This window comes from Xenopus laevis, chromosome 1S (genome assembly GCF_017654675.1).
Source record: "Xenopus laevis strain J_2021 chromosome 1S, Xenopus_laevis_v10.1, whole genome shotgun sequence".
NCBI lineage: Eukaryota > Metazoa > Chordata > Amphibia > Anura > Pipidae > Xenopus > Xenopus laevis.
In genome coordinates, this window is record NC_054372.1 from 173,311,256 (window position 1) to 173,338,681 (window position 27,426).

General features: G+C 40.2%; 1 protein-coding gene across 2 annotated transcripts; it reads right to left on the reverse strand.

Moving 5' to 3' along the window:
- Nucleotides 1–1,100: 1,100 nt before the first annotated feature.
- aggf1.S (angiogenic factor with G-patch and FHA domains 1 S homeolog) lies at nt 1,101–23,032 on the reverse strand. Of its 2 annotated transcripts, none has more exons than XM_018244446.2 (14): nt 22,570–23,031; nt 18,684–18,780; nt 16,460–16,653; nt 15,166–15,297; nt 14,888–15,064; nt 12,718–12,952; nt 11,133–11,244; nt 10,823–10,874; nt 10,003–10,104; nt 8,607–8,772; nt 6,408–6,490; nt 4,531–4,658; nt 3,471–3,570; nt 1,101–1,887 (listed from the first exon to the last, which is right to left on the reverse strand). In XM_018244446.2, exons 1-14 carry the CDS (start codon nt 22,882–22,884, stop codon nt 1,690–1,692), a joined length of 2,091 nt encoding a protein of 696 aa, XP_018099935.1. In that variant the 5' UTR covers nt 22,885–23,031; the 3' UTR covers nt 1,101–1,689. The 2 variants fall into 2 exon arrangements, with proteins under 2 accessions (XP_018099935.1, XP_041436451.1); XM_041580517.1 differs by lacking the exon at nt 1,101–1,887 and adding an exon at nt 1,897–2,096 and having other exon boundaries at nt 22,570–23,032.
- Nucleotides 23,033–27,426: the final 4,394 nt, after the last annotated feature.

Sequence of the window (27,426 nt, forward strand, 5' to 3'; positions counted from 1 at the left end):
AATCGATATGGTTTTAGTGATACCTTAATGTGTAATGTTGTACTTGTGTAGTGGGAGAGATATTACATATACACTTGGTAAGATCAATTAGCCTTACTTAGCTCTCTTACACATTGAGAGTAGTGATGTGCATGTTGACAAAATGTCATCCCTAACCCACCTGCTTCCAGGCTCCTGGAGCCCTCCTGCCTGTCATGTATAGACTCATGCCTTACACACCTGTCTCTCAAGTCACCAAGAGGGCAGGGCAAGCAGGCAGATGGTAAAGATTGGCTCAAACCTGTCCACAGCCCACAAAACCCACCGACCTGCGGGTCCTGCAGGCATAACTATTGTAGAGGCCAATGATTAAAGGAGAACTAAACCCTAAAATGAATATGGCTAAAAAAAAGACATTTTATATACTGAATTATCGCACCAGCCTAAAGTTTCAGCTTGTCAATAGCAGCAATGATCCAGGACTTCAGACTTGTCACGGGGTCACCATCTTGGAAAGTGTCTGTGACACTCACATGCTCAGTGGGCTCTGAGCAGCTGTTGAGAAGCTAAGCTTAGGGGTCGTCACTAATTATCAAGCAGAAAATGAGGTTGGTCTGTAATATAAGCTGATGCTACAGAGATGAGTATTAAATTCTGATGCTAATTGCACTGGTTTCTGTGCTGCCATGTAGTAATTATCTGTATTAATTAGGGATGCACCGAATCCAGGATTCGGTTCGGGATTCGGCCCTTTTCAGCAGGATTCGGCCGAATCCTTCTGCCCCGCCAAACCCGAATCGGGAAATCGTGTGCCTTTTTGTCATAAAACAAGGAATTGAAAAATGTTTCCCCTTCCCAATTAGGGTTCGGATGTGGTTCAGTATTCGGCCGAATCTTTCACAAAGGATTCGGGGGTTCGGCCGAATCCAAAATAGTGGATTCGGTGCATCCCTAGTATTAATTACTAATCAGCATTATATTGATTTCTATTCTATGTGTACTGTATATTGTGAGTGGGTCCCTAAGCTCAGTAAGTGACAGCAGCACAGAGCTTGTGCAGTGAATAAGCAGAAAAGAAGATGGGGAGCTACTGGGGCATCTTTGGAGACATAGATCTTTACTGCTAAAGGGCCGTGGTTGCCTTGGGCTGGTACAGAAACCCAAAACATAATGTACAACATTTCTAGCAACTTATTTAATTGAGCTTTAGTTCTCCTTTAAATTAGTCCTGATTTGATATATGTAATCTAAAACTAGACACCACATAATTGCATTTCAGCTTCTAAACTGCACTTCCCAGAATCTGCTAGCTGCCAGCGAGAAATGGATGGTTAGATGCCTAACTAAAGATACACTACACTTAAGCAACTAACAGTAAAAAGGTCATTCCTCAGACTCCTTAGTTGTCAAACCTAAGTACCATAACTGGTTAACTTTTTCCCAATATTTCTAGAGGCTTACAGATAAAGAACAGGGATCATTAGCAGCTGCATTATACATCCTGAGTATATACTGGACCTGTTCCCCTAAGGACATTAATATACAAACAACTGCAGATGGAGCAGATCTTAGTACTTTCTCACAACACTTATTAACTGAAGGGGATGGAGCATACAGCAGTATTTTGCATACCCATCTCCCCAGTTATATAAGCAAGACAAGGCAATGCCTTTTTACAGCAGTTCCCGTTCACCATTGGTATGGAGGCCATTATTCTGTAGTGGCCTTTATCCAAGTCACATTGCTCTTGGTCTCGTTTTTTGTTTTGGCGTCGGGGAAAGCTTCTGCAAATCTCTCCCTAGCTTTTTCCCAGTTCTTCTGGTTTTGTGTTGTAGACTGGATATCTTCTATTGAGGTGGGATTCTGGGACCCCAAACCTGCCTTCTTTTTGCGAAGCTGAAGCTGAATCTGGTAGTTGATAAAACAGAAAGAAATGGCAAGATGATGCAAGCTGTATCTATATTCCAAAAGCAAGAAATATTTCTGTTCCTTGGAAACTTTACTGCCGAGTAGCACCCCCACCCCCCTCCATCTTGATAGATTTAACACCTACATGGAGGTTTGCTCAAATGCCAACGCACTCATCTGGAGGCAAGAAATATGTTTGTAGCTGGACCCTGAAAGGCAAGGACAGTAAGTGTGTTCATATAACCCTGCACTGGGAACCAAAGTAGGGAACAGGAATATTGAAGGGAATAAGAAATGGCTCCGCACTCCAAGGTGTTTCAAAAATCCGTTTCGGGCAGGTGCACCCTTAATCATAACAAATATAGCCTTATGATTAAGGGCGCATCTGCCCAAACGCGTCAAGTCATGCTGTATGCCCTGTCTTTTTAACTATGGACGAATAAAGATTTGGATTTTTTTTTAAACACCTCGGAGTGCGGAGCCATTTCTTCTTCCCTTCAGTATTCTGCAGTGTTGTGCGAATGCGGTGAGTCTGAGCAGTTATATTTATCCATCTTCTCTAGCGAACAGGAATATCATTACATGTCAAGAGTTTTTCAAAATTGTAATTGTACAGTAAGTAAGCAGTACAAACACATACAACAATGGTAACCCTTGAGGCTGGCACTGGATGATTTCTTGCTTTTTTATCAATGGGAAGGAGACACACTAGGAAATTCTCTCCCCCACTCAGAGTCAGTGGGAATTGCTGCTATGCATCAGGCCTTGTCTGGTGAAACATGTGGTCCTGCATTTGTGACCCCCTTGGAACAAGAATTCTAATAATCATTTAGTGTTCCACTACCCTAAATGTATTTTAACTGGTTTTAAAATGCAGGGCTTATTTTTGCTTTTTCTTATGTCCAGAAGTCCAAAGCCTCCAAAATGTTAACTCCTAAAAACCTCACTTGTCTAGCACAGTCCTCCCCTCATATCTTTCCAAAGCAGAACCCACAGTCCACCACTTTGCATCAGCATCACTAATAAGAGAGGTATCTATTCAAGGGGTGGTTCACTTATGAGGTAACGTTATTATGTCATAGAATGTCCATTTCCTAGCAACTTTACAATTGGTCTTCATTATATATATTTTATAGTTTTTGGAATTATTTGCCTTGTTCTTCTGACTCTTTCCAGCTTTCAAATGGGGGTCATTGTCCCCATCTAAAAAAAACAAATGCTCTGTAAGGCTACAAATGTATTGGTATTGCTACTTTTTATTACTCATCTTACTATTCAGGCCTCTCCTATTCCAGTCTCTTATTCAAATCAGTGCATGGTTGCTAGGGTAATTTGGGCCCTAGCTACCAGATTGCTGAAATTACAAATTAAAGAGCTGCTGAATAAAAAGCTAAATAACTCAAAAACCACAAATAATAAATGAAAACCAATTGCAAATTGTCTCAGAATATCACTCATCTACATCATATTAAGTAAATAACACATCTACATCACATTAAAAGTTCATTTAAAGATGAACAACCCCTTTAAGGCACATTATTAGCACGGCTAACCTCAATTACACAGTTATGTTAGGAACCTACCGGATCCCTTATGCCATCACTTGTCTTGCCAAGGCCGTCTCCCTTTTTCCATCCCATCTTTTCCAGCATTTTCCTGCCCTTGTTGCGGTCATTAATCTCACTACAAAAAAAAATAATTTCAAAATTTTAAAAATCCAGCAAAACATCTTTTTAGATTTTGTAATATATAACGCTATCTCTAAACACTGCACCACCAGAACTTCAATAAGAAAGTCTTTTTGCTATGATCCATAACAGCATCTCATATCAACGGAGACTTCACAACTAACCACGCAAATACTGTAATTCCTTGTCCTAAAGGACATGTCAACCCCAAAATAAAAATTTGCCTAATAATAATAAAAAAAAAAATTATTTCTAAGCAACTTTTCAATCCAAATTGAATATAATAAGCAATGAATATTTTTAGTTATTTATAAAAACAACTGCTAAGGAAAGTAGCATTTGCTTAAAGGTGGCCATAAATGTAACAATTATTATATTTTCCACAATTATCTGAATTGTCAGATATACAAATAGAAACAATAGTGCCCAATCAAAGTTTTCCGGCCAGCCCGATCTACAAGCGATATCCAAGTTATCTGCCAATATCTGTCGACTTGTCTTCCACCATAAACGCACCAAATACAAAACTTTGATTTCTATTAGGCAAAAAATTATTTCTTAAGGTTGACATTCCCTTTAATAAATGGAAAGCAAATACACATAATAATTATGGTGCCCACACATGGCCAGAATTGGTCAGTTAGTGTATTGGATTTCGAAGCCCCGATGTGCAACTGAAAATCTGCCCGTTTTACAATGATGGACAAAATTGTCCCACAGGCCGGTAGGTCAGATAATTTATAAGGTCAGAATGTGTGGCAATATCACCTTTAAATTAACTTGCAGTATTCTGCCTGGCAAGCAGAAGAGAGTCACTCTCAGGAGTGCTTATTATTTCATTATTTTGAGAGTACAACTAGAACACTTCACTACTAAGGAAACAGAGCACTGAGATGGAATGAAATCAAAATAAACGCGTCTTGAAACTCCACAGGTGGTAAAGCGCAAATCTTACACATGTACAGATGCTGGGGCCTCCTGTTTGTGGAAAGTGCCTTCACTACCCACCACTTGTCTCCGTCTGTCTGCTCTATCCTTGTATTTTGGATTTGTTAGAACCTTGTTGTCTTCATAATCAGCACTCTGGAGAAGAATAAGAAAAGGTCAGATCACCCCAAAACTTTACAGTCTGAGGTTCAGTGCCTCCTGCAGCACTCAAACGTATGGCTCCTACATCACGCAGGTTGTTTATTGCGTCGTCTTTTGGAGTTTCTACCACTGAAACAAACTCTTCATTTGCAGATTAGAGATAGACATATTAGGCACATCTCACTCTGCATTACTTTAAAGTAAAGCAACATTATTTGCATATGATCATGGAGCACTAACCTCTAAATATATTTTATTGTGCTTGCCATTTATTTGTACAGGCTAAGGGGTTGTAGTTTTGCTCTTATTTATTGGTTGTTCCATGTTCAGCTAGGGCGGCCATTAGGGGGTACAAGGTGTAAAAGGCCCGGGCCTGAAGTGGGGCCCGGCAGTGACTTTTTGAAAGAGCTGGGCCCCCCTTGACAGCGCTAAAGTCCCGAAATGCCGAAGTCCCGAAGTGCCGAAAAGACTTGAAGCCACGAAAATAGACAAAGCCGAAGTACAAAAGCTGCGAAAAGACTGAAGTCACAAAAACAGCCGAAACTGAAGTCCTGAAGCGGCGAAAAAACCCCAAAGTCACGTAAGGAGGCAGAGTTGAAGTCCTGAAGCCACAAGTTCAATTCTACTGAACACCAATGTGTGTTTTTTTTTAATCCCCTGGCCACCAATGTATTATTTTAATACTCTATAGACCACTGCCACCAATGTTTTTTTTAAAAAAATATTCTTTGGGGCCTCAATTTTTTTTAACTTGTAAGGGGGGCTCAGGTGCCAATGTTTTTTTTTTTAAAAAAAAAAATGTTCTTTGGGCCCCAATTTTTTTACTTGTAAGGGGGGCCCTAGCACCAATGCTTTTTTTAAAAAAAAAAAAAACTTTCATGGGGGGCCCTGGCGCCAATGTTTTTTTTTTTTAATCTGGTCCCCAATAGCTTTTTATAACTTTTGTGTGGGAAGGGTTACCTTTTTTAGCGCTGATTTCTGTATGGTCTTTTAAAGCTGGCCATAGATGTTGAGATTTTTAAAAGATCAGATCCTGATCATGAGACCACGATCTTCTCAGAACGATCGTACGATCGTATGAATTTACCATCAACTAAAAAGACCAATTTGCCAGGAAAACAAAGGGGAGCTGCCTGCTTGGCCCTGCACTGGCACCGACAAAGATTTTTTGAACTGGCCGATCAATTTCCCGACAGATGTCGGCCGAAAAATCGTAAGATGTACGATCGTTCGAATACCACTAACCACACGATAATTTCGAAGGATTGGTCAGACTTCCCTAAAATCGGTCGTTCGGCAAGAAGAATCGTTGCATCTATGGGGAGCTTAACTGTGATGTGGAGTGTGCGTGATCTGGGGTGGCGCTTTAAGGCCCGAAGTGGGCGGGGCCCGTGATTTCTAAAGACGGCCCTGTGTTCAGCTCTCCATGTCCTCATTTATAGTGACAAAAGGTGACCTCTAGGCCACAGACCCATGCACGTATCATTGGTAACACAACACAAAACAACTTTCAAAGTCTGAAAACAGAGCAAAGAACACTTTTATAGATACTAGGGAAAACCCCAAAAGAAATGGAATATCTTTATCGTATCTAGTGTAACAGCAGCCCCTCATTTTTATAAGGCTAAAGCATATACAAATAGGGGGTATTCTTATTAGATAACCAAATAACTTCACAGTGCAGATCCCTCCAAAATAATAAAAGGAAAAGTCCTTCAGATTTATCATGTCACAATCACTTACCTGTAATCCATATTTTGCTCTGATTTTCTTTAGTCCCTGTTTCCGTAGCAGTTCTTTGCCCTCCTTTGTCAGTATTGGACCAGCTTTTAAAACATATACAAACAGAAATATGTTAAAACACATAGAAATTGTCAACGTCAGGTTCCAGTTGTCAGTTTTGACAACTGGGGCAAAAAGGCTTACTTCAGTTGGAGCTAGAAACTGGTGATGTGCGGGTCAAGAAAAACTTGCACCCGAGTTGGATGGCTTTTTAGCAAGTGAGGGAATACAGGGTTATGGGAGATAGCTCATAGTACAAGTTGATCCAGGGACTGGTCCAATTGTCATTTTGGAGTCAGGAAGGAATTTTTACCCCTGAGGCAAATTGGAGAGGCTTCAGATGGGGTTTTTTTGCCTTCCTCTAGATCAGGGATCCTCAACCTTTAGAACCCGTGAGCAACATTCAGAAGTAAAAGGAGTTGGGGAGCAACACTAGCATGAAAAATGTTCCTGGGGTGCCAAATAAGGGCTGTGATTGGTCATTTGGTAGCCCCTACGTGGATTGTCAACCTACATTGAGGCTCTGTTTGACAGTACACCTGGTTTTTATGCAGCTAAAACTTGCCTCCAAGCCTGGAATTCAGAAATAAGCTCCTGCTTTGAGGCCACTGAGAGCAACATCCAAGGGGTTGGAGAGCAACATGTTGCTCACAAGCTACTGGTTGGGGATCACTGATCTAGATCAACAATGAAAGGTTAAAATAGAGTTAAAAGGTTAAAAATTAAAAGGTTTAACTTGATAGACGTGTTTTTTCAAACTAACTTACTATGTTACCATGACCCTATCCTGCAAGACTTTACTGCTTAACCCGCACCGACCCTAACCTGCGCCCAATCATAACCTGCAAAATGTTGCCATTGTAGGACACGTGCCCAACCCGTGCCCACGTTATCCCACTCTGTATGTTACTTGTGGGTGAGATTATATGTTCCAAGACAGGGAATCTGCACAAGGAACTGAGGAGTGTACTTCCCCAATCTGACCCACACCCAACCCTAACCCCCAATGGTTGGCCAAATTTCAACCCGAACCCGAGCAACTAGTGTACTAACCATGTAATTGGACAGTTTAGCACACCGCCAACTAACCCTATTGCTCCAAAACCCATCTGTGTCCAGCATTAATGCACAGAAAGAAATGAGAGCTCAGGCAAAATCTCTTCTCCGTAACATCACAAAATATTACAATGTGCTATTTTTACTCACTGATCACTTAAAGGAAAACTATACCCCCCAAACAATGTAGGTCTCTATAATATGATATTGCTTAAAACAGCTCATAAGTAAAACCCTGCTACATGTAAATAAACCATTTTCATATTAATATACTTGTCTAGTAGTATGTGCCATTGGGTAATCATAAATGGAAAATTGCCATTTTAAAAAAATAAGGGCCGCCCTCTGGGATCGTACGATTCACTGTACTCACAAACATACAAACAAACCATACATGTTAGGTCACATGAGCCAATTAACAGACAAGAGTTGTGTCTTTTGCTTCAACACTTCTTCCTGTTACAGTTAGAGTTGAAGTATTTCTGGTCAGGTGATCTCTGAGACCATCACGAAATGGTGGCTCAAGGCAAGAGATGTAAAAGGGCAATGTGTACTTAAATATATATTCCAGTTTGGTAAGATTATTTAATATGCCACTTAATATGATGTAAACTATCTGTTGCTTAAGTGTTCATTTTGGGGGTATAGTTTTCCTTTAAGAAGAAATAAATTACTCTAATTACACTATATAAATTATTTGAATCTTGTTTCCATCAGTCTGGGAATTCATAATTATAGCAGGCAGGAGCCATTTTGTGGACAGTTATTAAGACAAGCCTTGTATCATCTCAGAATCTTGTTTGTGCACCAGAATGGGGGACCTGATGTCCATCCCTGTGTACTGGTTACACAATTAAATGGTGAAGAGAACGGGGGAATGTGAGGAGAGCAGCAAATTCTAGGAAGTGCTGAATGGAAAGTGAGGCCTAGGCATAGAGGAGGGGCAGACAATACTTGATTGACAGCTGAGATCTTTAAATGAGTTTACAACAGCTATAAATGCTGTTGTAAATAGAAATTGGATTTCATGTTTAATTTGAAAAGGACTTTTATTATACAGAATTTTGTGTCTGGGTGACAGGTCCACTTTAATAATTATGTTACCTGAATGCTCTTCTTTCTTATTCAGACGGAGGTGGGCTCTGACCTGCCCTGGTTCACATCCATTACATGTTTCGCTGCCTGGGTGCACATGGAAAGAAAGCACAGTTTCTCCAAACTTTACTTCATCGCCATGTTGCAGCACACAAGGCTGGCTGACTTCTTTAGGCTGTGACATAGAAAAAAAGGCTGTTCAGCAGGGATGTCAGAAATGAATGGGAAATAACTGAGTAGGTTGCTGGTCTACGGAGCACATTAATAATAGGTATTTTGTCAAAGACCCTTTAGGCTTGAAACATGTGCTAATAAACAAACAATATTGCAGCTAGTTTTGCGTTCTAGCCTTTTTTACTTTTGCTATTTTACCTTTTGTAGGGCTTTAGCCTGAAAGTTATATAAGGTGACACAAAGATGTAGTGACTAGTAAAGGCTAAAATTAATTGAATTTTCAAAAAGCCTAGATCTTTTGCAGGTTACTACGCCTTTATTCCTCAGATATGCCACCTTATTACATGACTTTTAGGCTAATTGTGTTCCAACAGGTATAAGTGCTTGTGATCACTGCCCTGCAGAGAGTGAACATTTCTCCCAAGATTAAGTTCTACAGCAGCTTGACATAGGTTCTCTTGCAACATTTGCCTGTTTTTTGTACAATTCATTTTCCCTTCCATTTTAACAAAGAGCCCAGAACCTGCTGATGCAAACCAATACCCTTAGCATTATGCTACCAGCACTAGGGTCCAAACACTTTTGCAATGGAGGGTCCTGAGATGCCTCAAGGCAATTGTAAGGTTAATTGTGCCATAGGAACAAAAGAATTCACCGGCACACAGGTATTGCTGGCAGGGTGAAAGCCCTTGCTTTAAAGTTTAATAGTGCGACATGCAACGTTTCGGGGACAACCCCTTTATCAAGCATACTTGATAAAGGGGTTGTCCCCGAAAACAACAACCCCTTTTCACCCTGCCAGCAATACCTGTGTGCCGGTGAATTCTTTTCTTCATATTGTCGTGGTTTGCCGAAGCCCTTTTCCCCGAGCACCAGGGTTAGTATTCTACTGGGTGTGCGTGAGCAGTTTGAATTTTTGCCATAGGAACAAAGCCATACCCTTTCTACGGATGAATTCACTATAACGCCTAATAATTCATGGAGAAAGTAAATGTGTGTTAACCTGTTCTTGGCTGTTTAAATATGCTTTATTAACTGCATGCAGTAACAAAGCTTTATGGTTTTGCTACACAATCTACAGTATTTCCACATAAGAAAAGAGCATTATCAGGGTGTGGACATTTATATCAAGGACAGTACACCACAAGGAGATCTCTGAAAGTCCTATACAAGTGATCAGAGCTGTGGCAAACTGTTGGTACACTTTGATATGTATTCACAGTATGCTTACCTGCAGTATGTGGTTGCCATTTATTACTGTTCCATTTTGGCTGCCTTGGTCGACAAGTACATAGCTTTGTAAGTTATGATCAAAGTACACTTCTGCATGAAACTAAGGAAAGAGTATGGGGAAAATGTAGGTTCAGCGTACAGTAGCTAAAAAGAAGTGGATTCAGTTCAGATACATTTTAGTTTGAGCGATAGTAGTGTGATTAGTGTTGCAGAAGTCTCTTTTTAAAGTGATACTGACACTAAAAAACTACTTTTTAAAATATGAATGTACATTAAAAGTTACATATAGGTCATTACCAGTGCAGGGCAACACTGCATTATATTTGTATTACTTTAAAACACTTATTTTTTGATGTTACTTTCCTTTAAGCTAGAACTAATCAGGGGTCTCCTGTACTACCCCCTCCTTCCCTCTCCCCAACTAAAAGAAAGAAACCCCAAAGGATCATCTGCTTCTTGTACCAATCCTGAAGTTGCAGTTACACAACAGGGTTGTTTCTGCCATAACAGGCTGCTTGTGTACTGCAACTGCACTGCACAACTCTGAAAGGGAGTTTTCTTTGCTGCAGTTTGGAAAATGGGAGGGTGGGCAATACAGGGAACCCCCCAATCAAAATTGACGTTTATCCCCTTAAAAACCGATGGAACTACATTTTGCCATACTTAATAATATAAAGCAAATTCCTACATATTGGAGTAAAATGTGGCACATATCAGTTCTTAAAGCTAAACTCAAGACCATCAGTTTTGGCTGCTCTGATTAATGTACAAAGACAGGAAAGCAAAACAACTTTCAGTATATAAAGCCGTATACTCACTTTACTGATGCCAAGCTCTGGAATCCGGATTGTATGCCCCAAATCTTTTTCTCTTAAAAAAAAATAACAATATAAGTGAAGGCTACAAAAACTCACATACACACAAATAAAGCCAATAAAAGCCATTCAAATTAAACCTAACTGTAGTACTGTAGTTAGGACAGAGAAAGTCTATGAAAGCAAATCTACAGAAGTGAGAAAACCATTTGACACAAACATGTGACACAATAAAACAAAGATCTGTGTATCATTTTTTAATCCAGGCGATTGTACATCTATTGGCCCAATATAAAATTTTTAGAGCAATTACCTTCCAATGGAGGCAGTTTTATCTGCAGTGATAATAAACAGGGTTCCCGTCTGAAGTACTGGCGATCGGACAACAGTTACTCTAATACAAGGAGGCCAGATTCTTTCCAGGTCTATAAAAAGGTTTAAATGGATTAAATACCGTTCTTGGGCAACTTACAATCAGTAAAATATAACGCAAGATAAAGCCCAGAATATATTTATATTTTGTGATGTCAGTGGGGTTTATTTATCAACACTGGGCAAATTTGCCCATGGGCAGTAACCCATGGCAACCAATCAGGTTGCTGCATTCATTGTTCTACTTGCAGCTGGCTTTAAAACGCTAATCATTGATTGGTTGCTATAGGTAACTGCCCATGGGCAAATTTGCCCAGTGTTGATAAATGAGCCCCACTGCATTAATCTGCCAAATTTTGTTTTCATTTTAGGGTGGGAAATAGAAAGCCAAAGACAGATGATATTAATTATGTATTAAAATAGAACACGTAGACTGTAGGCTGAAGATCATGGCAGACATCTGGAGTGTGTGTAAAGGAACAAAGACTGACAAAGATGTCAGTATCAAATCAGGTTTATGGATAAGACTTCTATATAGTGCTCCATAAGTATAATGTGGCCCCAAAAGTGCAGCAAAAAAGCAATGTGTGTCATATGAACTATACTGCGTCATGTAGCTAGGCAAAATGTATTTGTCAGAAAGGGCAGTAATAGAATTGCTCAATTATGTTGTATACCTGTGTAGGCATATGTGGTTATTGCATTTCTTCACAGTGTGAAACCTACACATACTTTACATTCAGGAGTTGTAATGAATTGACGCATTTATCAAAGCTGTCTACAAGCAATGACCCCTGTCCCAGAACACTGTGCTTAATGATATAGTTACTCACTGCATCTACATATAATTAGGAGAAATGTATTTAGAGCATTGTATTTAAAAAAAAAAAAAAATCAGAGGTTCCATGGAAAAAAACTGTAGAGAGTTCCTAACTAAAATGCCACTAGCTCAGATAACAGGAGAAGCATTGGTGAAACTTGCACTTGCCTCGAGGAAAGAAGTAGCACAGTGCTCCCATATGCCTTACTGTTCCCAGGTGTCCCAAATGTTCACATTTTAATGAGCAAGGGATGCCTGGTAAAAGGCATACAGTGCTACTTTTTTCCCCTCATACTTTGCATTTTCTTCCTAAAAAGGGAACAGGCTCAGGGAAGAAACTTAGAAATGTAATTCATTGGAGAGTACCTAACACAGTGTCAACTTTGGGTGAATTTGCCTTTTTTATCCCTCAAGAAAAGAATGGTTCAGATTATATATTTCACTGTTGCAAAAGGTACTTTGGTATAACTTTCAGGGTCCAAGTCCGATCCCATGGCTTCTAGTTACACAGACATTTAAAAAAGGTTTTGGGGGTAAATATATATTATAAAATATTTATTAAACTACTAAAACACAAGAAATATAATTTTTAAAATGTTGGTTAATTATTTTACTAAATGTCTTATAAATATAGTTTCCCATAGGACCCATTTTTGCAGCTATATTGCAAAGAATCATGTGTCTGCCTGCAATTGCATAAATTCACCTTCAGGCTCTGAGGTGTGGGAAGTTATGCTAAGTCCACTTGACATGTTGTCATCACTGGAAGCCTTCTCATTGTCAGAGTCAGTGATTTCTCCCTCTTCAGGATCACTCTCTTCTGAGGACGACCTCTCTCTTTCGTAAGATTCTATTGAACTGTTCATCCTAGCTTTCTTTTTCTCAGCAGCCAAATCTTCCCTTTCAGGAATTACTGAATCACCTTCTATTTTCTCTGTATCCTTAAAGGAAATGTAACAAGACAGTAGCATTTTTGAGAAATCAGCTGACTTAGCAGGCCTTTGAGGTTTTCCAGAACAAGACAAAAAAAATACATTTATTTTATATATTTTTATATATATAATATACATGGATGCACTGAGTCGGTTCGGGATTCAGCCTCTCTCATCACGATTTGGATGAATTCTATTAGCCTGGCCGAAACAAATCCAAAAAATAAAAAATAAATTACGTGACTTTTAGTCACACAAACAAGGAAGTAAAAATTTTTTATACAGCTAGTTATTGATACTATATATGTGCAAATGAGAAGGAGATAATGAATCATTTCATGTGTGTTTGTGCTTGTGTGTGAATAATATTTAAGGGAGTCAGTCATGATTTTTATGGTGTCGTTATACTGCAAATAATTCATTTCAATATTTCATTCCTGAACCAGCATATTGTATTTATTTTTTAGTTGTAATATTGGTGTGTAGGTGCCATCTCAGGTCATTTTGTCTGGTCATGTGCTTTCAGAAAGAGCCTGCACTTTAGGATGGAACTGCTTTCTGGAAGGCTGTTGTTTCTCCTACTCAATGTAACTGAATGTGTCACCGTGGGACCTGGATTTTACTATTGAGTGCTGTTCTTAGATCTACCAGGCAGCTGTTAGGGAGCTGCTATCTGGTTACCTTCCTATTGTTCTGTTGGGGGGGGAAGGGAGGGGGTGATATCACTCCAACTTGCAATACAACAGTAAAGAGTGACTGAAGTTTATCAGAACACAAGTCACATGACTTGGGCAGCTGGGAAACTGACAATATGTCTAGTCCCATGTCAGATTTCAAAATTAAATATAAAAAAAATCTGTTTGCTCTTTTGAGAAATGTATTTCAGTGCAGAATTCTGCTGGAGCAGCACTATTAACCGATGCGAATCCTGGATTCGGTGCATCCCTATCCAGAAACGATATATCTCAAAGGTTACAAAAAGAGGTCAGTAACTAGAGTGAATAAAACCAACAACAGGGTGAAGTGACTGCGCTGCAGTTATAAAATTGGAAATGATCCTTTAAATGGAAGGTTTGTTAAAGAAAAAAATTGAGCAAACAATTTCCCCTAGAACTGCCATCTCAACATAAATAATGAATAACTGACATTATAATATAAAGGAATAACAGCCCAAAATAGAACAATGTTCAAGGAAAATGCTAAGAGTGGCACCAATGACTTGCAGCTTTCTTACAATTAGCTCGGTAAGCTGACTGGGACATTGGCAATTTCCGTGTAACGCCACAGTTGTCGAAACCGGCAAACTGCTCCAACTGCGCATGCGCAGAAATACCAATCTCCTAGTGAGCTTACCAAGGACCCGGAAGATTGATGCGTGGAACTCCGCTTGCAGAATCTGCGCCGAGGTGTAAGTATAAAGTATGGGTCATTTCCACAGGGGGCAGTTAGCCTGGGGGGAGGAAGGAGGGAGGTCTACGTGGGGTGGGGGGTACAGGGTTTTTTCCCATAACCTTGATAACCTGACCAAAAGTCCATCTTTAAATAAAAAGCTGACCAACAAGTTGATTAAAAAAAACATGATGTGCTCTCGTTTCAACGGCAAAATGGGTCTTATTTTGGTTCAAGTTACAGTTTTTCACATTCCAGCAAGAGGAGCCATGGTGGAAAAAGTTGTGCTGACAAGGGCAGATGCAGCTCCTTCCATTCACCTGTGAGCACAGCTTGGTAGAGCAAGTCCCATTGGAAAAGCTGCTTATATACTAAATTTACCCCTGGGCCACAGACTCAGCAGCCCTTTATACCTGTCAGGACATGCCCAGGCATTTAAACATATTAAAATGGCTTCATGAGAAAGTCTATTAGGAGACTGCTTAGCAGAGCTCTATTTTAGTTGGAGGTGCTCTAAACCCTTTGAGAAAAAGCAGAAATAGTCGTACTACAGACCTTCTCCATACTGGCTGGATCTCGCCTCTTCTTCTTGCTTCTTTTATCTCTGGTTGTCCGAGGGTTTGTATCAGTGAATGACTGAAGATCCACTCGGGAATGAAATAGGTAGCGGCCACTATCCACATCACAGTAATAATATATACCAGTGGCAGAATCATAATATAGCTGGGACTCCTTTATGATACAAAATAACTTCAGTTATAAAAAGCAAACAGCCTGAGCAAATTGTGTTTAATAAATAAACAAACAGACATTGTTCTAGCTCATACACATACCGAATCGTAATAAAATCCAGTGCTGTGATCAAAATACATCCCTGTGCTTTCATCATATACAAATCCAGTTTGCGTCAAGGCAGCTTCTGCAGTCGCTCTCAAGCTCTCTGCCAGTGAGCACCCCTGCTCTTCCTTATAGAAGAGAAAAAAATACAACAAACATCAGTTTTATTCACTTATGCTGAGCAAACATGGATTACTACATGTAAAGTTTTATATGCCCACACCTCCCAGCAGGGCTATGCCACCCATGCTGGGAGGGAGCAATACAGTGACATAACTGTGACATGCAAATGAGACTAAGTGATCCATCTTGCTTATGATAAACATGAGCATTGACTACACAATAGCAAGGCAGGCTCTATAATTAAACTCATGCATGTGATTAAACAACACCTCCTGGTGTGGGTGCATAGCACTAGCTGCCAGCATTTTTTTGCAGAAAATGGTACAGGTATGGGACCTTTTATCCAGAATTTGTAATTTGGATCTTCATACCTTAAGTCTACTAGAAAATTTTTAAATATTAAATAAACCCAATAGGCAGGTTTTGGCACCAATATGCATTAATTAAATCTTAGTTTGGATTAAGTACAAGGTACTGTTTTATTACAGATTTGGATTATTTTGTTGGATTGGAGTCTATGGGAGATGGCCTTTGCTTAATTGTAAGTTTCTGGATAATAGGGTTTCCATATAATGAATAAGGAATAACTGGTCACTAATGCCAACATGTGTGAGATCATTGGTATGTCCACTACTGCACATATTCCTGCCTAGTAATTCACCAAACTGAAATTTGGCCATCCAAGAGTGTGGTCTAATTGCACTTGTATTTGGCCAATTAAAAATATGGATTTAGAGCATGTGAATTGGCATGGTTTGAGTGAAGCCATCCAATTTTGCAGACCGTGAGGCTCATTTATCAACATTGGGCATATTTGCCCATGGGCAGTTACCTATAGCAACCAATCAGTGATTAGCTTTTTGAAGCTAGCTGCAAGTAGGACAATGAATGCAACAATCTGATTGGTTGCCATGGGTTACTGCCCATGGGCAAATTTGCCCAGTGTTGATAAATGACCCCCCGTGAGTCTGAAACCACAAATTGCTGTAGATTTTCTGGAATGCCTGGATTTCCCTAAACTTTGCACCACTTGCAACTTAGACTAGCAAGCTTCAGTGAATTGAACATGGGGATGCTGCACCAAAAAACATTTAATGTTTTAATGTTCTATGAAGCTGTTGCCACAGGGATTGCAAATGGTCATTATATCATAACAGCACACATTACCTCAGCTTGCTGTGCGTAGACAGTTTCTTCTTGATCTTCTCCCACACATGGAGCACTGCTTGCTCCCGCTTCATACAGCCTTGCTTCTGCTACAACTTGTGAAGAATGGCTGTCTTCTGTCACACTGACCTGTTCTGACACTTCTACTGCAAATCCACTGGAATCATTTCCATTGGAAGAATAGTAATAAGAATCTAATAAAAGAAAATAAACATTTATGATTAGTTGACAAAACATTCATTCACAGGCTGAAGGTGGCATCCATTTCCATCATGTATAAAAAGTATTCTCAAAACTGTCAAAGAAAAATTAAACTATTTTCCCACCACAGTATTACAGTACAGGCAGTACTCGGGTTTGTTCTTAAGTTGAATTTGTATGTAAGTTGAAACATATACATTTACTTATTAACTGCAACTTAGACAGAAGATTTTTGTCTTAACATAGTATTTATTTTTACCTTTCTGTGCAACCTGGGTTGACAACACACACCAGAGGGGATTGGGGCAGGTGGTTTATTAAAGCTAAATGCTAATAAAAGTCAAGCAAACCCTAGTATATTACTCTAATAGCCTCTGTATGTAAGTGTGAGTTATAAGTAAGTCAGATGTATGTAACTCGAGAACTCCCCGTTTTCAGTACTCAACTTGTTAAGTTGTTACTATTTGATGTTTTTTATGGCTATTGGATTCATTTGGGTGTAGCACAAGAACACTAAAAACCAAGCGCTCTTTAACAAGGATATATAGCCAATGGCCATTTGTACCAGTCTTGGCAGCTACATTTCAATTTGCACACTGCATTAACTAAATGTTATATACTCATGCCATATAGGGAGTGGGGGGGGGGGGTGTTAGGGTGGCAATATATGAGCAGATTTAAGATGCCGATTTGACCGTTCAATCAATTTGGCAGCTTGGGGGCCTTCCTACTAGGGAATGCACTGAATCCAGGATTCGGCCTTTTCAGCAGGATTCAGATTTGACGGAATCCTTCTGCCCGGCTGAACCGAATCCTAATCTGCATATGCAAATTAGGGGCAGGGAGGGAAATCTTATGACTTTATGTCACAAAACAAGGAAGTAAAAAAAAATGTTTTCCCCTTCGCTAATATGCATATGCAAATTAGAATTCTGATTCGGTATTCGGCCGAATCTATCGAGAAGGATTTGGGGGTTCGGCCAAATAAAAAAATAGTGGATTCGGTGCATCCCTACTTCCGACAGTTCTCCCTGACCAACATGTAGCCAAAAATCAAATAGATATAGATTGGGCAGGTTTGATTTCCCACTATTGAGGACTGATTTGGCTAGTTGATGCAGCCCTCGTTGCGTCAGCTCCCATTCCCACGTTGTAATCCCTAGGTGATTAGATTAGATTAGCCCGATGTTGCCCTGCCTCTGGTGGACATATCAGGAGAAAGATCCGTTCGTTCACCCACCTCACAATAGGATCTTAAAGTGCAGTGCTATCCAACTGCAGGCCGATCCCTCCTTGTGTGGCCCTGCACATGAAAGTCTGCCTGCTGTGTCTGCTTACCATGTGTAAACTTTAAAAGGTATCACTACAGAGATTAACTGGCCCCTGCATTGTTTAAACCTGAAATTCAGACTGTAAACTCCTGCATTGTTCACACATGTAATCCCCCCCTGCACTGTTCACACTTCTATTGTTCAAACCCTAAAGCCCTGTACTGTACCTTATACAAAATGCTGATGGGGCACCAGCACTGGGTCACTGTATGTAGCACATCTTAAAGTGATCCTGATAGGCTTCCCTGTCTCAATTAATGCGGACATGGTCTTGTGGTAACATGGGTGTGGTTTAAAGTGGGTGATGTTTAAAAACAGGGAGTGGCTAACATTGGCTTCCATTATTGTCCCTGCAGAAAGATTTCCGTCCCTCAGTACCAGAGAAGTCGGACAGTACTGTTACAGTGTATGGCAACCTTTAGGGTAGTTGTCTCTGTTCGGCAATTCTGCTCAAAATTTAATAACAGCACAGTCTACAAACAAAATGTAAAAAAGGTTGCCCTGAAATTATAGTGAGAACACAGAATGCCTCATAAGGACAAGCAATATGGCTGCTCCCATGTGAAAATATAAATTTAATTAAAAAGAAAAATGTTCCATACACATAAAACCCAAATCATCCCTATTAAAAATAGCATATTTTCCTTCGTAATGAGGGGCACGGGTTCATTGTTAAAAAAACTTATACTGACCAGATTGTGCCCACGCATAGTAGTCATCTGTCTGTACCTCTTGGTCTGTCTGTTCTGCTCTCTTGCTCTCATGGATTTCTCTATTTAGTTCCTTGACCTGCAAAAAAACAAGGAAAATAGTGACATATGGCAAAACACCGCCTTTATTCTTAAAGAGCTACCAAATACATGCAGAGTTACACAAACTCTTTTTCAAAGAATATGGAGTTGCTTCAGATTAAAGCTTACATAATACAAATAACAGACAAGAACTCTGACAGAAGTGCTAGCCTGCACTCCTTCGTGCTCATGGCGAGAACACTTTGCTCAGGGGTCTGGTTGCACCTCAGGTCTGATAACACAGTGCTGCTGAATGCAAACACTCTTCAGTCATGGGTGCCTGCTGCTCCTGAAATAGTGTCCATAGAACTGAGGCAATTTATCTAGTGTGCAAAGTGCATATTTAATGTGTCATTGATTTGTTTGAGTATTATTAACATGTATTTTTAGAGAGCCAACATATTGTGCAGCGCTGTAAAATTAATGTGCTCATACAAAGAAAACACATGAAATAGATATATAGAACACACAGAAGCGCAGATTCTGAACTCTTTGATCTGTCTACACAAATGAGGAACCACTAAGTGAAGGTTTCCTTCTTAATAGTCCCAATTCTAGAAATACAACTAATGATGCATGGTTCACACATAAGGAAATTCAAAAGAAACTAGAACATGCGGGGCCAGATGGTATTCATCCCAGGGTAATTAGCGAGCTTAGCTCTGTGATTGCCAAACCTCTTTACTTTTCTCAGGTTTCATTGAGATCTGGCATAGTGCCGAGAGACTGTTGAATTGCTAATGTGGTGCCTGTATTCAAAAAAGGATCCTGTTCTCAGCCTCAAAACTATAGGCCAGTTAGTCTGACGTCAGTGGTAGGAAATCTTTTCGAAGGGTTAATAAAGGATAAGATAATGGACTTCATAGCAAATCATAATACTATGAGTTTGTGCCAGCGTGGTTTTATGCGTAATAGATCTTGCCAGACTAACTTAATTTCTTTTTATGAGAAGGTAAGTAGAGACCTCGATTCTGGGATGGCAGTGGGTGTGATTTACTTAGACTTTGCTAAAGCATTTGATACAGTGCCACACAAAAGGTTACTGGTTAAATTAAGGAATGTTGGCCTGGAACATAGTATTTGTACCTGGATAGAGAACTGGCTAAAAGATAGACTACAAAGAGTGGTGGTAAATGGAACATTTTCTAATTGGACCAGTGTTGTTAGTGGAGTACCGCAGGGCTCTGTACTAGGTCCCTTGCTTTTCAACTTGTTTATTAATGACCTGGAGGTGGGCATTGAAAGTACTGTTTCTATTTTGGCAGATGATACTAAATTTTGCAGAACTATAGGTTCCATGCAGGATGCTGCCACAGTGCAGAGTGATTTGTCTAAGTTGGAGAACTGGGCAGCAAACTGGAAAATGAGGTTCAATGTTGATAAATGCAAGGTTATGGCAAAAATAATATAAATGCAAGTTATACACTAAATGGCAGTGTGTTGGGAGTTTCCTTAAATGAGAAGGATCTAGGGGTCTTTGTAGATAACACGTTGTCTAATTCTGGGCAGTGTCATTCTGTTACTAAAGCAAATAAAGTTCTGTCTTGCATAAAAAAGGGCATTAACTCAAGGGATGAAAACATAATTCTGCCTCTTTATAGGTCCCTGGTAAGGCCTCATCTGGAGTATGCAGTGCAGTTTTGGACTCCAGTCCTTAAGAGGGATATAAATGAGCTGGAGAGAGTGCAGAGATTAAGTGCAACTAAATTGGTTAGAGGGATGGAAGACTTAACTTATGAGGGTAGAGCCGGTAGACTGTCAAGGTTGGGGTTGTTTTCTCTGGAAAAAAGGCGCTTGCGAGGGGACATGATTACACTTTACAAGTACATCAGAGGACATTATAGACAAATAGCAGGGGACCTTTTTACCCATAAAGTGGATCACCGTACCAGAGGCCACCTCTTTAGACTAGAAGAAAAGAACTTTCATTTGAAGCAACGTAGGGGGTTCTTCACAGTCAGGACAGTGAGGTTGTGGAATACACTGCCGGGTGATGTTGTGATGGCTGATTCAGTTAATGCCTTTAAGAATGGCTTGGATGATTTTTTGGACAGACATAATATCAAAGGCTATTGTGATACTAAACTCTATAGTTAGTATAGGTATGGGTATATAGAATTTAATTAAAAGTAGGGAGGGGTATGTGTATGTTTGCTGGGTTTTCATTTGGAGGGGTTGAACTTGATGGACTTTGTCTTTTTTCAACCCAATTTAACTATGTGTATAGAACACACAGTGTTACATACATAACAACCAGTACCGGTACAAAAGGCCCTGTGCAAAAGAGCTCACAATCTAAAGGGGAAGGGAATGAGACACAAGGTGTGGGAATGGGCAAGATCAGAATTAAGTGGGTGAGAGATGTAGTACTGTATGTGGTATTGCACTTGGTAGCTAAACAGAGTAAGGGTAGGCTTCTCTAAATAAGTGTGTTTTTAAGAGATCTTTTGAAAGCAGAAAGGTTGGGAGAAAGTCAAACAGACTGAGGGAGAGAATTCCAGAGGAAGGGTGCAGCCCTTGCAACTTCTTGAATGTGAGCATGTGAGGAGGTAATGAGAGAAGAGTTGAGGAGCAGGTCAGTAGAGGAGAGTAGTAATCGGTTGGGTGAGTATCTAGAGAGGAGCTCAGAGATGTAGGCAGGGGCAGAGTTATGAAGTGAATTATCAGGTCGCCTTTATCATAACTGGCCACACTTGCGTCGGTCAGTTTAGACATTACTAGCAGATATCTGTGCATGTATGGTGACCCCAGTGATCAGTGATCCTCAACCAGTTGCTCCCCAACCCCTTCGCTGTTGCTTCCTGTGGCTTCAAAGCAGGTGCTTATTTTTGAATTCCAGGCTTGGAGGCAAGTTTTGGTTGCATAAAAACTAGTTGTATTGCCAATAGAGCTTTCTGTAGGCTGGGGCTATCAAATAGCCAATCATAGCCCTTCGTTGGCATCCTCGGGAACTATTTTCATGCTTATGCTGTTCCCCAACCCTTCTTACATTTGAATGTGGCTCACAGGTGAAAAAGTTTGGGGATCCCTGCTTCAGGTGATAAGAGTTCTGTACGAGTTGGCCGGTGTGTTCTTAGCTGTGAATGGCTGCCCTTGGCCATACAAATACTAGGGCTTATATATAAACAGTGAGTAAATTTGCTCCTGGGCAGTAACTAGGGTTGCCACCTGGCTGGTATTTTACTGGCCTGACCGGTAAAAATGATGCTGGACCCCAATGTTATTAATAGGGAAAAAATCTAAATATATAGGAAGGCCGGTATTTTTTTCCAAAAAAAGGTGGCAACCCTAGCAGTAAGTAGGGTTGTCACCTTTTGGGGGCGGGAACTAAAGGGAGGGCAGTGATGCAAAAAGGGCGGCGCTGCGGTGTCGTGCCACAAAAGGGGCGGGGTCACATCACGAAGACGAAGAAAAGTTAAGTTCTGCTGGAGGGCCAAGGGATTTTTTTATGGGTAAATTTGTAATACCGGCCCCGGCCTTGGCAAGTGTTTTACTGGCTAGGTTGGTAAAATACCAGCAGTACCCTAGCAGTAACCCATAGCAACCAGTGATAAACTTCTTTCATCCAGCTGCAAGTTGGACATTGAAAGCAATTGGTTGTTAGATTTACTCCCTCGGTTACAGATCTGCTCGATGTTTATAAATGACATTTTTAAGACAGTCCAATCGCAGCAAGCTCAGGTTTGGCCAGATCACGTGGTCACTACACAAAAACAGATTGATCACATATAATGTAGTCGCTGCAGACAATATGAGTAAGTGTATGGGCGGCTACACACTCACCCACCTGTCTCTGCAGCTCCTGGTTGTGAGTCTCGGTGCTCCGGTGCAGCCACTCGCTCTGGCTCAGTCGTCTCTGGATTTCCCGGAGCTCCTGGCGGCAGGTCTCCAGCTCAGCTTCCAGGGACCTTACCCTGAGGCACAGGGCGGCTGTGGTGTCTCCCGATGGGGCTAATGCGGAGTCTGAGTCCTGGGGAAGAGGCAAAGCTTTAGGAGACCCCTCGGGACTTTCCCATCCCGAGGAAGTTTGCAAGACGTCCTGCTGTAATGTCTCACCGGGGCCGCTGCTTTCCGCGGTTGGTAACTCTCCGTGCCGCACCATGGCGGAGTAATAAACGGGAGCTTTCACATTGAAGGTGCCCAGTCGTTTCTATCTATAGAACGGATCTACGGACAGCACACACGCACCGCAGCACCACTTCCCAGGGACAGGAATAGGCAGCAGCTCTACTAGCGAAATCACTTCCTGTTTTGGTCTTCTATAGCGGCCTGAATACTGACTACTGCCACCTAGTGGCGCCACACTGCATGGCGCTCATGTGCACTGTCTATGGCGACACCTATTTTGTATTGTGATTAATACTGTGGATGTTATAGCAATGGGTGCGCTGTTACTTTCCAGTGTTCCTGCTGCAATTATTATCATAGTGCTGAAAATAAACCTTCCTGCTATGGGCACAGGACTAGACTGGGATGCAAAATAATCCCTAGCATCTCAAGTAAACACCAGGGGCGTATTTATATTAAGGCACCTAGGGCGGCAGGTTTTGGGGGGTGGCCCTCGGGTGCCTATAAATGTATTTTAAAAAATAAAATAAAAAATCGCAGAGCTTCTTTCCATAGGAAATCTGGTGAAAGAGCTGGGGGGTGGGGGGTAGGGGGCCAGGCAGGTTGGCAGAAGTGATGTCACGCGCGGCGCATTTTGCGTGATGTCACTTCCACTACGTCTGTGCATGTGACGTCAGTTCCGTGACATCCATACGTCCAGTGCCTAGGGCAGCATCGTAGCTAAATACAGTCCTGGTAAACAGAGGCCCAAACAGCTCCCATCAGCCCACTTACTAGTTATATAGTTACATATAGTTACCAATTTACATATAGTTACAGAGTTAAGTTGGGTTGAAAAAAGACCAAAGTCCATCAAGTTCAACCCCTCCAAATGAAACCCAGCATCCATGTTCACACACACACACACATACTGAAACTATATATACCTAAATTAATTGTAGTTTTTGGTATCACTATAGCCTTGGATATTATGCTGGTCAAAGAAATCATCCACCTATGATGCTTCAAATGAAAGCTCTTTTCATCTAGTCTAAATGCAGTGTGGTGCCACTTGGTGGCAGTAGTCGGTATCTAGGCTGCTATGGAAGAGTATCCTCTGGTCCGATGATCTATTTTATGGAAAAATAGATCTCCCACTAGCAGTCTATAATTCCCTCTAACATGGGCGTCCACAGAAAAATTTCCAGGGGGGTCAAGGAAGAAAACATATTACACAAATTAGTTATACCCATATTTTGGTTTCCACACAAACCTAACAACAGCTTTTCTATAATATATATAGTGAATAAAGTACCCCCTCTTGTAAAATATAAGGATATTATAAGTTACCGAGGAGTTTCATGACCCTATAAAAACACGAGTGTTTTTATACAGGTCATGGAACTCCGAGGTAACTTATAATATCCTCATATTTTACAACTGGGGTACTTTATTTATTATAATACACAAGTTTTAGTGAGTCATGTGACAGAAATTACATCACTAGTCACCGTTTATAACTGATGACATCACTACTCACCGTTTATAAGGATATAATTTACAAGATATTCATGGCTTTTGTGTATTATAAAGTAGTAACTGTTGCACATGTATAGCATTGTCATTCTATCAGTGAAACAAACTCATTGTTTGCCAGGACAGCACTTAGTATTTTCTTCCTTCTTAACAAAATTACTTAATAAGACGGCAGGGAGTTTGGTGCGCTAAGTCGATAATCTGTCCCCAATATAATTTTGAATTTCTTAACAGGCTTTCAATTGGCTCATTCACGCTGAGATCGATCTTAAGCGTAAACCTGCAATAGACAGCTACAATAGTGTAATACTATCAGGTTTTTCTGAAGTTTTTAGGGGTTAGTTGTACTCACCGAGTGTCGGGTAAATATAGGCGTTCAAAGGTGTGTGCTTGTAGCACGGAATAGTGAGTGTCGCTATTCTTGGCTTGGCTTCTATATATATATATATATATATATATATATATATATATATATATATATATATATATATATATATATATATATATATATATATATATATAAATAAATGTGAATAAATGGATGCACACCAGGATTTATATATATATAAATGTGAATAAATGGATGCACACCAGGATTTCTTAAAAAATTAAAACTTACTTTTATTTAATACATGTTAAAAAGTTGGTCAGGTCAACGTTTCAGTCTCCATCTTTGACCTTTGTCAAGGGGTATGTATGGATAGCACCTGGGTTGGAATTCATCTAATGGTGTGCTGAGAATAACTTTGAGACTATATATACACATATAGATATATATATATATATATATAATACACAAAAGCCATTAATATCTTGTAAATTATATCCTTATAAATGGTGACTAGTGATGTCATCAGTTATAAACAGTGGGTAGTGATGTAATGTTTGTCACATGACTCACTAAAATTTGTGTATTCTAATAAATAAAGTACCCCATGTTGTAAAATATGAGAATATTAGAAGTAACCTCAGAGTTCAATGACCTGTATAAAAGCACTCGGCCTTTAGTCATGGAGCTACTCTGAGACTTATAATATCCTTATATTTTACAATAAGGGGTACTTTATTCCCTATATCTATATATATATCTATCTATATATATATATATATATATATATATATATATATATATATATATATATATATATATACGGCAAGAGAATATTCTTTACTATGAAGTACCCCCCCCATTCCCCTATCTGTGGATGCCCATGTCTTAGAGGTAAAGGGAAAGAGATCTGATTGGCTCTCCCCTGGTGACTGGTCTGCATCAGCCGTTATGATGTCAAATTGTTTCTATGACAACCCCTAACAGTCCCTTATACACGGTGGCCATGTTAGTTGATTTGCAGACACAGAGGACTTAAAGAAGGCCAGTTTGTAAAAGCAAAGACTGCATCACTGAGAGATAAAAAACTACTAATTGCAATGAAAGATAATGAACCTGGCAAACAGAAATGCAGCATGTCGTTGGCACTGGCAAAGAGATTCGCAGTGTGTCGGGTCCATGAACTATTAATATTTAAGAGGAACCCGGCAAAGTTATCTGCGAGGTGCTAGTGGCTTAGGCAGAGTCTGCAAGTTTGCCAGGTCAGCTCTTAGGGGAGAAGGTAAGAAGATAGACTGATAGAGACTACTGAATTGCAAACAAATAAGTCCCTGAAGGCCAGGCTGAAAAATCAGAGACTGCATCACTGACAGATAAAAGACTACTGATTGCAATGAAAGGTAACGGGTAAAGAACCTGGCAAACAGAAATGCAGCATGTCAATGTCACTGGCAAAGAGATTTGCAGTGTGTCGGGTCCATGAACTATAAATATTCAAGAGGGACCCGGCAAAGTTATCTGCGAGGTGCTGGTGGCTTAGGCAGAGTCTGCAAGTTTGCCAGGTCAGCCATTAGCGGTGAAGGTAAGAAGATAGACTGATAGAGACTTCTGACTTGCAAACAAAGGGAAAGATATCTGATTGGCTCTCCCCTTATGACTTCCTGGTCTGCGTCTGTTCTCTTGCATACAATTTTCTTCCTGCAGCTGACAATCCCTTGGCAACTGAAGGTTCTGCCTTGACAACAGTTTTCCACAAAATTTTAAAGGGGAACTATTGCGAAACTGAACTTAATATAAGTTTCACCTCATGGAAATAAGAAACTTTCTATATAGTATCCATTATCTGTGCCATGTTTTGAAATAATAAAGTTTCTTGCTTCCACTTTTTGAGTCAGTGCTATTATTGAGTATTGGGTCATGTACTTTATGCTAATCATACCTGGTATTAGGCCAAGCCCTTGTGAACCATAGGGGTGACCACATTAACTCATGAGCAATACTCAAAAGTATTGCAATGCCTGGGATGGTGTAAATCAGTGATCCCAACCAGTGGCCCATGAGCAACATTTTGCTCGCCAACCCCTTGAATGTTGTTCTCTTTGGCCTCAAAGCATGTGCTTCTTTTTGAAATCCTGGGTTGGAGGCAAGTTTTTGTTGCATAAAAAACAGGGTTTAGAGCCTCCTTAAGACTGCCAGTCCACATAGGGTTACCAACTAGCTAATCACAGCCCTTAGACTTTCTTTATGCTTGTGTTGCTCCCCAACTTTTTTTTACATTTGAATATGTCTCTTGGGTAAAAAAAAGTTGGGGACCCCAGGTGTAAATGATTATGCACACATTTATAATATGACGCTACACTGTGCCATAAATGGCTCAACATAATTTTTCATAAACATGAAACACTATGTGCCAATGGGGTTAAATGGCACAACCACCCATGATGGAAGATATAGAAGAGATGACCTATTTAATTGTAGCAGTAAATCTATTGTCTATCACAAAAGTATCTTTTTATTAGTCATAGTTTCCTTTAAAGGAGTTCACCTTTACATTAACTTTTAGTATGATGTAGAGAGTGATATTCTGTGACAATTTGCATTTGGTTTTCATTTTTATTATTTCTGGTTTTTGAGTTATTTTGCTTTTTATTCAGCAGCTCTCTAGTTTGCTATTTGGCTGCTAGGGTCCAACTTACCCTAGCAACCATGCACTGATTTAAATAAGAGACTGGA

Excerpts from the sequence above, each read along its gene's own strand:
- aggf1.S (XM_018244446.2), bottom strand. The coding sequence starts at position 22,884 with ATGGTGCGGCACGGAGAGTTACCAACCGCGGAAAGCAGCGGCCCCGGT. Across the intron at positions 15,298-16,459 it reads TCTACGCACAGCAAGCTGAG|GAAGAGCAGGGGTGCTCACT; the intron begins GTAATGTGTGCT and ends CTCTTCTATAAG. Across the intron at positions 15,065-15,165 it reads CTGGATTTTATTACGATTCG|GAGTCCCAGCTATATTATGA; the intron begins GTATGTGTATGA and ends TGTATCATAAAG.